This window comes from Helicoverpa zea, chromosome 10, assembly GCF_022581195.2.
Source record: "Helicoverpa zea isolate HzStark_Cry1AcR chromosome 10, ilHelZeax1.1, whole genome shotgun sequence".
Lineage (NCBI taxonomy): Eukaryota > Metazoa > Arthropoda > Insecta > Lepidoptera > Noctuidae > Helicoverpa > Helicoverpa zea.
This window is the reverse complement of record NC_061461.1, coordinates 5,517,754-5,530,773: the sequence shown is the minus strand read 5'-3', so window position 1 is coordinate 5,530,773 and position 13,020 is coordinate 5,517,754. Positions and strand designations below refer to the sequence as shown.

The 13,020-nt window shown below is 35.4% G+C and overlaps 2 protein-coding genes across 2 annotated transcripts in view; both read left to right on the top strand.

The window, feature by feature from the left end:
- The window catches only part of LOC124633665 (lysine-specific histone demethylase 1A), a 243,195-nt gene that overhangs the window by 139,894 nt on the left and 90,281 nt on the right, over nt 1-13,020 (top strand). The window lies entirely within an intron of this gene.
- Nucleotides 1,828-3,086, top strand: LOC124633670 (oxidoreductase UcpA-like). Its single transcript, XM_047168972.1, has one exon. It carries the CDS (start codon nt 1,912-1,914, stop codon nt 2,662-2,664), a length of 753 nt encoding a protein of 250 aa, XP_047024928.1. The 5' UTR covers nt 1,828-1,911; the 3' UTR covers nt 2,665-3,086.

The following is a 13,020-nucleotide window of genomic DNA, read 5'->3' as shown; positions in this document are numbered from 1 at the left end:
TTGTTATACACTCGTTTAAGGATTTAATTACTTGCATCGCTGATGGGACCTCATCGCAGCGTCCCCCGTCGCCCGCAACTGCCTCGCACGTGATCGTAAATCCTCAGTTCGTTAATGATCCGAACGTTGTTCCGCGATGAATTACCGCTTAGTCTTGTTGACTTTTTGCGCGAAATATTTTTTCCGATTTTAGTGAGCGTGGGTTTCGTATAATGGACTGTAACTCTTTAAGTGGTTTTTCAAGTTCATCACGATTTATGTTTCAATAAGTATGCAAGATTGTATTTTATATCGCTCTTTTATCTCCGTGCACATCATATAAAATGCATCGGTATAGCCGCTGTCAAAGCATGTGCGATAAAGTGGTGACCATGAGCGTAAGATTAAAAATAAAACAATACTAGATTACGTACTTATTTTCTCATTTGGCCAAATTTGCAACGAATTAAAAGATTCGTCAGAGTTGCCGATTGAAGATGCTGTCGATTATGTACTTAATCATATGGGTGGGTTCTTGCCACACCTTTGCACCTTCACTCCGACACGTTACGTGGGGTAGGTACGTTCTTTGCGACATAAAGTGCATCCTCACCCGCCTATCACCCAGTTGAATGATATTGTATTCCGCGGCCGCCTTCTTTATTCTTTAAAGGTATCAGTGTCGTCGTTTTCAATTTACTTTGGCGTGGTGTCGAGTGTCGCGAACAAGTGAACATCGAGGTCCCGGCATCCGGCTTCAATTGCCTTCGACTAGGAGTCTTCTCCATTCGACGTCTGCTCCTCGGTCACAATGCAGTCGGTACGCCATTTGTAAACGCGATACTTCCTCAGTCGCAAAACCTCTTCGCATGTGATTGCGGCCCCTTTACTTTAATCAAATGGCTGCGACAAAGGATTGAAAGGAACGCTCCTCGATTTCGTACAAGCGATCGGTATTGGCTGAGAAATTCCTTTTACGGATTGCCGGCATTTTTTGCCGATGGCTTGGCGAAATAGGTTTTTTTTTAATATTGTCAAGTTTTCGTACTTAGGATTGAAGGGTTTTCAATCTATAAAGTTCCCATGATCCATGAAAAGTTAAGTTTACCCTGAGATTTTTTTATATTCTCATTTTAGAATGGTATACATTTATTATATAGGCAAACAGTATAGGTATACACTATAGGTTACATTTATTTTAGATACACTAAAGATTTTAGATACTACTGGACTGTGAAAATTAATTATTTATATTTTTTATAACCTTCGATCTTAAGTATGCACGATAAACGGTTTTTATCGAGCAGTAAGTAAACAAAATCGTAATCACTTCATGGGAATGAATGTAAGTAGGGTAAATTACAATCATTAAAATATTTGGATCCACAGTTCTATAATAGCTGCGCATTATTTAATTTTGATAAACAGAAATTCTCCTAACGTTTACCCTTTGGGTATTTTACGACGTTTGAAATGTTTGTATTTCACTTATGACGTTTGATGATTAACATTAAATTAGTTTTTGATTAGATAATGAGACGTTCTCACAAACAAAACGATATTCTTTTCTTTCTTAAATGTTTAAGTGGTCATTAGTTCTGCTCTATTTGTTTGAAGTGGATAAATGGAAATGACAGCTGTTGTATACCTATCTAGAAACCGTTAAGAAAAGTAACAATCACGATGACTTAATCGATTTTCAGTAGGTACCCTGATATGTTTGCTACCTAACGCGTTGGAGGCGAACATTTAAATTAATATTCACTAGGTATTCATTTTCTATCTAAAAAATGTGCATATTATCTGCATGACAACACGCATTTTTTATACGAATGAGATTACACCAAATCACGTCAAATAATTATTATATCGTAGACAGTAACAATACAATCAGACAACGCGAAGCACGTGCGTGATAATAACCGTATTAAAATGAGTTTTATAAATAAAGTAGTTCTAGTGACTGGCGCCGGTTCCGGCATAGGAGAAGCTATATGTTTACATTTTGCCAAATTATCCGCAAGACTGTCACTCGTTGACAAAGACGCAGGAAATTTAAAGAAAACAGCGGAAATTTGCGAAAAACTAAGCCGAGCTAAAGTTCTCACGACGGTTGCTGATTTACGTATAGACACGCAAGTCAAAGAAGCAGTGGAAAACACCAAGAAACAATTTGGCAAGATTGATGTTGTAATTAATTGTGCTGGGATTTACAAACCTGCCAGTATATTTGATGCCAACTTGATTGAAGTATACGATGACATATTATCAAGTAATTTGAGATCCATAGTTTCCATGACTAATTGTGTCGCCGAAGAACTAGCCAAGACCAATGGCAATATTATAAATGTTTCAAGTGTATCAGGAGCCTTTAAATGTGCTTTATATAAAGCGTCCGCTGGTGCCCTGGATCACTTTACTGCATCTGTGGCATTGGAGTTGGCTTCCAAAGGGGTTCGCATTAATTCTATTGCACCGGGTGTTGTTAAGACAAGTATACTGGCAAACGCCGGTGTTGACCAAGAAGAAAGAGAAGCATTATGGAATGAAGCCTCTTCCTCTCCTTTGAATAAACTGGTGAAAACTGAAGATGTAGTTGAGTTGGCTGCGTTTTTAGCCAGTGACAAAGCTAAAGCCATGACTGGTTGCACCTACCCAGTTGATGCCGGATTAGCTTTAGCATAAAGTATTCTAATATTATTGAGTTCAAGTTAAGTGTAATGCTACTGCTAGAAACATGATAACGATAGTGGCCTTGGAATATACAATCAATGATCGTGGTGCGATTACAATTACTTATCAGCAAGCAGATAGAGCAATAGCTATTACTAGAGATAACGCCATAATATTATTCTAATTAACAAATTTAGCACTAAAGAAAGAAATGGAAATTAAAATGTTAACACTTATGGCCTACAGCTTCACTCAATTTGAGAATAACAAAGGTATAAGTAAAACGATACCTCCATTTAAATGGTGCGGTTATTGAATAAAAACACAATGTAAAAACGAATCGTTGGGTCCAACGTTGCTGCTTATGAGATTTTTTATGAAGCGTGAAATGCAGGTATATAAATTATGGAATTCAAATAAATGGTTTTGTGATAGCTTGTTTTTTACTCAATCAGTCTATAGTTTATGCAATTTTGTTACAATAAACATTAAAACATATTCATAAAATGTAAACAAACATACATAGTGCTTATTGTTTTGCATGAATCATATTTTTGATATTCAATTCGCATATTATGAAAGCAAAAAATCAATATATTTATTCTGACAGTATCGTTTTATCTCACACCGCCATCGTTCCGATAAACTGGCTACTGTTTAACACATGTATGTCGTCTTTAAATAATACGAGTAGCTGGAACTTGGTGCCATAAACTAATGTATGCAGAATGGACGCCGCCCGGTTCTGCACAGACAATTTCACGCGCGCTTAGCTAATGTTTGCCGAGCGATTTGCCGGCGGCATCGCGATGGACGGTCGTTTTTTCCCTGCCGACGGCCCGTCCAAGCATGTTAGAGAGATGTTCCCAATCTAGACGCCGTTGTATGCACGAGGAATTGATGTATGAACATAACTATCACGATGGTTTATGTTGATGCAATGTATGCTGTTGCCGTCCCACTTGTATGGTATATTTTTGCTTCATAATAGCAGCATGTGATAAAAGGTATTAAACCTTCAAATGGGATTAATATTCTATAAAGTACCATCAAATAGTTCTGAATGATTTTGGAGAATCTCTCTATACATATGTGGAGTTTATTCACATAGGAGAGCGGATCCAGGCAAAAAGGCAAGGTGAAGCAATCTCGTGTTACCTACCCGTGTGAAGCTACTTTTAACTTCAAATACTTATTAATATTGTACTTTACATACATGATACATCACAATCAGTTTTATTTGATTTTAGCTGCGTTATATTATATTCACAATGAATACGATGGTATGATACTTAAAAATGTTGATGATATCGATAACAAGTTCCTTTTGTTTACATTGAAACAAGCTTGTAACAATTATAAGTGCTAACCTGTTTCATGTCTAATTTAAATGGGAAATAGATTAATCAAACGATATTAACTTTCCCAACCGACAGTAAAATATTTAACAATAGCCTCATCCTGTGTTTTACAACGCTGTCCTCTTTTTTGGTTGGGCGTTCCAAATTAAACTAGTTTGTATTTCACTAGCGTTAGGATCTTATCGAGCGATCGATTTCTCAACCCTTTTAATATATTATGCGTCACCGGGTCAAGTTTAACGAATATTTCTAAGTAAAGTTGAACACAACACTGTGCGGCGAACTAAAGCGAAGTTCGTATTTCAGAGCGCTGGAGCAATAAAGTAAGCAGTTTTACAAGTGAGTGCTCCCAGAACGAATGCGCGGGTTAGCATACGCCCGATATTCTTATTTTATGAGTGAAAAATCTCGCAAGGAATATTTTCCGAGACACGAGCGGTGGACGCAGCTCCTTACCTTAACAGAAATGTCTTGTAACCTTTTCAATCTCTCATTCAATTGGTCTCGTCCGATTACATTGTGGTCGACGGGCATTGATTTTGTCAGGACTGGTTGTCAAAAGTTCCCATCGTCATTAGCTCGGTTGATTCGTGTATTCAGTCCGGCAAGACGAAGAATGCACGCTCGGCAACAAAGCGTCCACATTATGTTGTCGCACGGCGCGGCGCGTCCCAATTAAGAGAGATTTATTCATCCCCTCGCCGTCATACGATTTCTCCAAAGACATTATCAGAGATTTAACTCGGCAGGACGATTGTTCCCCAATTTTCTAAACACCTCGACAATGCTGTCGTAATTTGTTCCATCCTCTTGGCTGTTTGATTGTTTGCTCTGGGGAAACACGAAGCGTCATCGCGCAGCTTCAGGGTTGTTGCTTTGTACTTGAAGCCGTTCCCATTCGATATTCATTTGCTCGAACGCTATGTAATCATTCGTAATTTGAACACGTTGAGGGAATTTAAACGATGTTGTCATTATTTGTTAATGTTTACCTAACTTGTAATGGTGAGTGTTTCATTAGGATCGAAATAATGGTTCCCATTTCCTAACACAAACTTACCTTGTTGCGAATCGGGGAGTAAATTCAACTATTGTTTGATTTTGTAGAGCCTAGGTATACACACGATTTATGTTAACAATAGACTAAGTTTGTCATATCTGGATACCAATATACTTGAATTTCGGTTATACACGTTTCTATTCTTACCTCATTCATTAATAACTGGTTAGTTAATTGGGCTACTGAGGACCGCGTCCTTTGTTATACATGAACCACGCCCAAGGTTTATCTAACCAGTAGCTTATTTAAAATGATAAACGAGCTCCCAATCGATTTGAATAACAAGCAGGCAGATGCTCTTAATCCTTTTGATTTCATTAAATGCATGCGCCCCTCGGCCCTTGTCGGAAATATCACTCGAGTGTGGGCCTCCACCTTACTTCGGATTATTCATAATAAGATTCGTCGGCTCTTATAAAATTATAAAAAAAAGCTTTTTTGAAATTAAGGTTCTGTATATCGGGTCACATTAAATTCTATCTCATATACTTTATGATATTCTATGGAGAATTGTAAAAAAAAAAAACCTAATCCATTCAGTGGTTTAGCCACAGGAATCATTTTTCGTTTTTAGAATTTACAACATCATGTGTAAAGCAGAGATAAAGTTAGGAGTATCGAATGTTTTGATCAGTTGACAGCTGTCAGTTTTCAAGGGAGAATTATAGTTGTTTGTAATGACTGACTTTTATATGGTGTTCTAATTTTCGCACATTTTTATTCTATTTACTTTGTTTGAAAAATTCATTTTTTTATTTTTACGTATTTTTCTTTTTTCTTTGTGTTAATGGACATATATTAACCAGTATATTAACGCATTTCATTTAATGTGATTATGAACGACACACCCGATATAATAGAGCTAAGGTCAAAGAAAATTCGTTTGGTGAAAAAATCAGTACCTTAATATAAAATATTGTTTTGTTGAAATACATATAAATTCATCTCCATAGTGTCCATTTAGTTATTTAAGACTAACATGGTAGAAAAAGTCAAAATCACCATTTAGTCAATGTAACGAGGTTTCGTTCAGTAAAATAAGTAGTGTATCTGCTTTTCAGCTATATTATACATCTAATAATAGAGGGATTATTGAAGAATTGAAAAAAAAAGAGGGGATCCAAAAATAAAAATGTTATGTATGGAATTCAAATTGCAAATAAAAAATGCATTTCATTTTTTATTACGTGACTGAACACCATTATGGCGGATTTAGCTATCATTGTATGAAGGTAGGTATTTTGTGAATAAATTATTGCGAACATATATTTGCTGACATTCTTAGATGCTTTTGTTGTAAAGAAATTCTACAACTTGGTTTGATGTAAGCCGGCATTGTATACACGAGGTCAGTTCTCGCTTCATTTGTTTGATCGTTTCGTTAAGAAGAGACCAAGTGAAAAATCCGTCTACATTAATCATGTCGATCCTGAAATATAATTTCGAGCGGACGAAAAAATTTGCATAAATAATTTAAACCCAAGGGACGGTTTCACGGTACCAATGTTCAGAGCTTTCTAATCCCTCGTCATGCGAGGACGGCCTGCTTCCGATCATACGATACGGGCCTCGGAGGCTTGCTTTGTTTTATTGATAAGATGCGCTAGTATTTTGTTATTGATAAAGCTACGAGCATATTTCTGTCTTCCATTTTCTTTACAGCATCGATAAAAACGGACTGTTGGATGTTGGTATTCATGATATTGCTTTTAAACCAAAATATATTTCTCATTTCGTGGTGTTCTGGAGGTAAACGTGAAAGGTTAATTTAATGGCACTTGCACTGAAGGTGATAGGTGCCTATAAAGTTAAGAATAATACTATAAAATATGAAAAATACTTACTCAATAATAAAAATATATTGTAAGTTACTTTCCTAAATAACTTTTCGCAAGCACACGTCACACAAGCTTTTACAATCGCAAAAGAATTAAATATTTGATTACGTATCGTCAGTAAGGTTGGTCTCAGCGGGATGCCTGAAGGGTGTTGCCTGGCGGTCCTCTCATCTCCATAAGAAGTGGTTGTGCCTTGGTGGGGCGTACTGCGCACCGCTTGATGGAGCATTATTTTAGGCATGTGACTGTGATCGATTCGATCGAATCTTTCTTCAGACAGCGCGAGTTTTTACCAATGTCTGACACCACGTTCAAAAATATACAAATAAAGATGATGTAGTGTCCGCGGTTTCCAAGTGTTGTTATGATGAATGGTTTACCGAACGACCGCCGTTTTAGTTGATTTTAAAATAATTTATTGAGCGTTACCCAGTTACTCGTACTGCTTTTGTGAATATTGGTAGGTAATTAATTTCAAGCGAGTAAATTCTCGTGGTGTAGTAGCGGTTCTTCTTATTCAATTAATCATTTTTATTTTTAAGAAAAGAAATGCAATCATTATAATATGTTATGGAAACATAAAATGCAGAAAGTTTACAACATGATTAAATTTTATGAATCATGTATTGACGAAACATTATTAACGGTTTGCCTTCTTTATGTTTAGTCACCCAAGAAAAGATTTTCAAAGACATAAATATAATTCCGATGTTATAAAGCTCAAGGTGTGCCCCCAACTATCAAACAAAAATAAAATGTGTGAGACATCCAATTCCCCACACTTGGGTCATAATTATTGTAATAACTTTTATATAATTTAAAAATACAATAAGAAACGTTGAAGCGGTGTCGTTAACAGCATCGGCTCGAACAATTAACCTTCGTTAGCCGCCAATAAATAGTGTGCTCGCTAAACAGCTTTACGACTAGATAATAATTAACTGGCCCTTGGTCCGTTACGGTAGCGAGTACTTCATCCAGGCTATACGCCATTTAGTACGCTCGACACCCGATAAATCATTAACAAGATGATCTTATAAGGCCAAGCAAAATGTAAATAGAACCACTTTATTGCTGCAAAAATGCTTTATGATATTGTATGACTATCTCAGAGGTGAGTTTTTTTACAAGATAATAAAGTAAGTAATAAGGAAAGTTTTTTTTTTCTTGAGGTTGGTATATTATAACGATTAGAGGTAAGCCTATTCTCTTGAAATTGTAATAAGTTTCGCGTTGATTCTTTGTTTTTAACTTAAGCATAAATAGGGAAAAAATGGGTAGTACAAAATAATCACATATCAAAGGACAGATATTAATGAATCATGTCAAAAAAACATTCTAAAACTTCTAACTCGCCATTCAAGCAAGATCAAACATCACAATACACTCGAAAGCAATCGATTTAAACCTCATATTTCAATCTAATAAAAACCTCAACTTTATAATTGCAATGACACACAAATCTATTGTCGACACCAAACGGCCAATGTCCTTCGGCGTCGAATTTAATAACTCCACATGAATTAATAAGCCTTAGCCACGCCCCGTAGGCGTCAACTCTATGATTAATATAGCCATTGCAGACGACTACCGGATCGTGAAGTGCCGCTTCTTTCGCCCCACTCAATATGCTCCACGCCTCACTTTAACAAAGCTAAAATCACACGTCTGTATTATTTATATCGATTACGTATTCCGATAAACCGTATATCAATCCGAGTGTTAAGATTTAAATAATAATGTCAGATTATAAATCGTAGGAGCAATCTCTTATTACAGACACTTTAACGCTCAGTTATAACGCATGATCTTTTAGTTGTATTTTCCTTTATTATTTCTATGCTACGTAAAGTAGGTTATGCGTTGGGTTTCGGATTGTAAAAGTATATTTGCAGAATCGATTAGTTTTGTTTGGATTCAATTGAATATTGTCGTGCAATTATTTTTGCTTGTCTTATAGTAGTTGCAGAAAATGCATGCTTTGAATCCTGGTCTGGTAGACAAGAAAAAAGTCGCTAAAAAAGTAAGGTTTCAAAAAGTTGTTTGCCTAATTCTTTCTAAACATAATCTCTTCTTTTACTCCGCTATTCTCCATTGTATTCTCTTTTGTTAATCAGTAAAGCGTGCACCTGTCTTTGTGACAACTTAAAATTATCAGGAGAATAACGTTTACGTACACAATTAGTATCTTTGCGTCTACTGCAAGACGCCACCGTAACAATTCATAATGTACAAGCAAAATAATTATTTCTCATTGTCCTTTTGTTTGTGGTTATCTTGCAACAATTACAAAGACACAACCATTCTTACCTCTCAAAAGATGTTGGTAGCGTAATCCTTTATTCGCAAAGAAAAGGATTAAGAGTGAGATTAGTTTAGCACAAGATATTTTTTAATAGTTTATAACAATAGCAAAACGTACCTACGTATTAATTCAAAAACTTGGTTTTATTCTGTGGTGTTTTTTATTGCTTAGGAGTTTTTTTACAAAACGCATTAAAGTCCGATTCGTATTCTCGGTGGTTTCGTTCATAAATTTCGCAGTACCTTTATTCGGTAATCACGAAAATCTCCATTACCGTCCATTTTGTGATAAAAGATTCAGCGTTAGAAGTTGGGTCCGTGCGTCTAGCCTTAGTGGTCAAAATGCCAAGCGGCGCAGTGGATGCTAAATTATTCCGCAAACATCAATAATGAAAGTAGTTTGAAGAGAATTTCCATCGGTAACTGGGCTGGTTTGTGGCTGATAGTTCGGTGGGTTATTTCCAAAAATGTTGTGTCATTAAGTCGCGACCGCACGTGACCGAGGGCACCTGCCACCGGCCGGTCGTGCCGACATGCCTCAACAACCAGACGGTTCTATCCTACTGTCGTTCGTTACGCTAAATACTTTATGTACTTTTATAATAACTACTATTTGAGAAGAATATTTATAATATTTGTATTATTTGCCTGCAATTAATAATTTTGTTTATGCCGAGTTACAGTCAGGAAAACTCATTTTAAAATAGGAGAAAGTTTTAAACAAACCAAATACTTTCAAACCAAAGTATTCTTATGAACGTTTAATTACGTGTCACGTTAGTAGAATGTCCTGTTATTATTTGATCTATTTAGGGAATTAGGGAACTTCTCTGTTAAGATCTAAATACTGTTTTGATAACGTCTTCTTCTGTAGATAAACTGTCGAGTGATTTAAAAATAACCGCCTGTATCGAACCCTTTCTCTAAACATTCTTCGACTTATTTGCCTCGTTATAGCCTATTGAGGACATTATACGGAATTACTTGGAGCTTAAGGAAACATGGAATAACGGCACGAGCGTTTTGTTTTGTCCTCTCAACACCACATTGTGTGGCGCAAAATTACAATTTTTATCCGACAATCGTTCGTTTGTTGATATCGTATTGCTTTAAAGTTGATAGTTTATTTGACGTTCAAATAAACATAAGAAAGAATGGCTTTGGTTTTTAAACTAGATTTTATGGACCAATCCCAAATTGAATTTCGATGTTAGGGCTACCAAGTGGCGATAACTTGGTTAATGATTATAATATTTTCCTGAGATAAGTGTATGCTTAATTACGATATTACGATATTTTGTATACTATAGCGGTTAGAACTCTAATAATGTATTTATGCTTAGTATTTTTTCCTGACCTATTACATATGCGATTACTGCGATGGGCAATTGAAAGAAACATGTTAGAAACTCGTCATATTCATTCATATTCATATTTATTTATTTGCATTCCACAATGTATAAAGTAGGTGTTACAATTAGGCTTAGAGCTAGGTACAATTGTGGACCCTGTAGGGCACAGCAAAATAAAATAAAATAAAACTTACAACTAAAATTATTATTATTAAATCTATAGAAAAAAATATATATGAAAATACAACAATTGACTTATATTCTTATAGGAACAAGCGTGAGACTAGACAATAAGCTATAAGGGTACAATTAAATAACACGTATTTGCTAATAATATAAAAGAAAAAAAAAAAACATTCATTCAGTCATTCAGGAATATGAAACGAAATAGCATAAATAAAAGTTTATTGAAAAGTATTCCACTTGTGGTATTATTGCGGCGTCACCATCGCCGTGTGGGCAGCCTCTACATGTCGTGGGATGAACCGATATGGTTCCTTATTATTGTTAACAATTTCAATCTTGACAATCCACATTTTTGAATATTGTTTTATTCTGAAAAATAAAAATGTTGAACTGTAACTCTCAACAAATTCCTAACACTCACTCCTTCTTCCTTTTAAAATAACATGGAATAGGAATCTTCACAAAACGTGAAATAGCTTAATAACACAAATTCCTATCTTTATTTTTTCTAACGAACGTGTTCGTACATTTTTGGACTGCAATATCCATCATTGTAACCCAAAATGGTTCAAGCCTCCTTTCAAGCAATCCTAAGTAAACTTCAACGTTGCATAATGCATTATTCGCAAAGAAATATGATCTTTGACGTAGAGCTTTTATAAATATTGACTTTATGATGATAGCTGCAATGTCTTGACACCTGAGCTAACAACGGATCAAATGTTTCTAAAGGTGTCCGTAGCAAAATTTTATTGATAGAGTAAATAAGTAATTGTCTACCATATCCTTATTCTGTCAGTTAGAAGTTATAACTAAATAAATACAATTTCAGTCTAAGACCACATCGTGTATTAGGTACAGATAATTCGCAATCCCGAATGTGTGGTCTACTTCAAAGGGCTGCCGGTTGTTTCGTACGCAGAACTCTATGCTTCAATGCTCGTCCCTAAGCATAGAATAGCTCATGTTTGAATGTCCGAATGGCATTCTCGATCGTACTTACCAAATGTTTTCATAGCGCGTCACTTCGTATTCTCAAAACTTGGCTGCGCGGTCACTGTTTATCTTTGTAAGACTTACCATTGTGCTCCCGGGGACGATAATTGTACTCGGACATATTTTTTTTGTATTTTTTGTGGTATAATCGTAACTGATGATATTTTAAATGTTTGTGTTTCTGCTCAATGTGACGGTCAGTGACGTGTAGGGCCGTACTCTATTGTGTCTGAAATCGTTCGGTCCGCTCTCGGGCGTTTGCTTTGGTGCCTTCTCCGCGATCCCTTTTGTGCTTCTACGGTATTATTATAGATTACCGTAATGGTTTTGATAGTTTAAATAGTTTATTTTATTTGACGATTCGTACGGGTACATTAAAATAATCGTTTTTTGTTACAAAAATAAATTAAACACAATAATATTAAAATCCATACCTAAAAATATTAAAACTTCATATAAGTGTTCATATTTTGTAAAAATAATCATCATTAGTAACCAGTATTGGCTTATTTGATATAAAATATTTTTGTACTTGCGTACTTCATAGATTAATTATTGAAAAGTCACCTTTACAAATAACAGTTAGGTACATGGATTATATTATTGCTTTAGGGTGATGAAACGACAAATAAGTCAGATAATAAGTACATCGCAGATAAATAAAATTTTTCAGCATTACAACTATGATCACTGTGATACAATCATGATTTTTGACTTGATAAAATGTTTCTTTAACACAGTGATAGTTCCATATTTATCATTTATTCATATGAAAGATATTCTATTTGTAGGTATTTAAAACTTGCTATAATTATTTCTGCCCAGAAACTAAAGCTGGTATCCGCTTTGGATGAGGGAACAAGCTTAATTAGAAAGTATATCTAGTGTCTAATCTATCTATTAGACATTCTTTTTAAATCCATTTGATTGTTAAGCGTGAAAAATATTTTTCCGGTTTTACGACATTATTTGTTAGTGCTAAACATTTTTAAAATTGTTGCATACTCATCTTTTGGCAAAGAACCATTGAATCATTTTTGGAAAAGTATCAAGATCTTTTCGTTTATTCAACCGACCATTTTCGTAGCTCCTACGCACATTGTTCAAAGGTAAACATGTAAGAAATTCGTTCTTTTTGTTCGATACCAACAATTGAGCTTACCTCTCTGTAAAGCGGAGACGTGCGTACACCGTACTACAACTAATACAACCATGAATTTTTGGTACAAATAGTCTTTGTATTGTCGGCCGTCGGCCATCTATTGTGATGC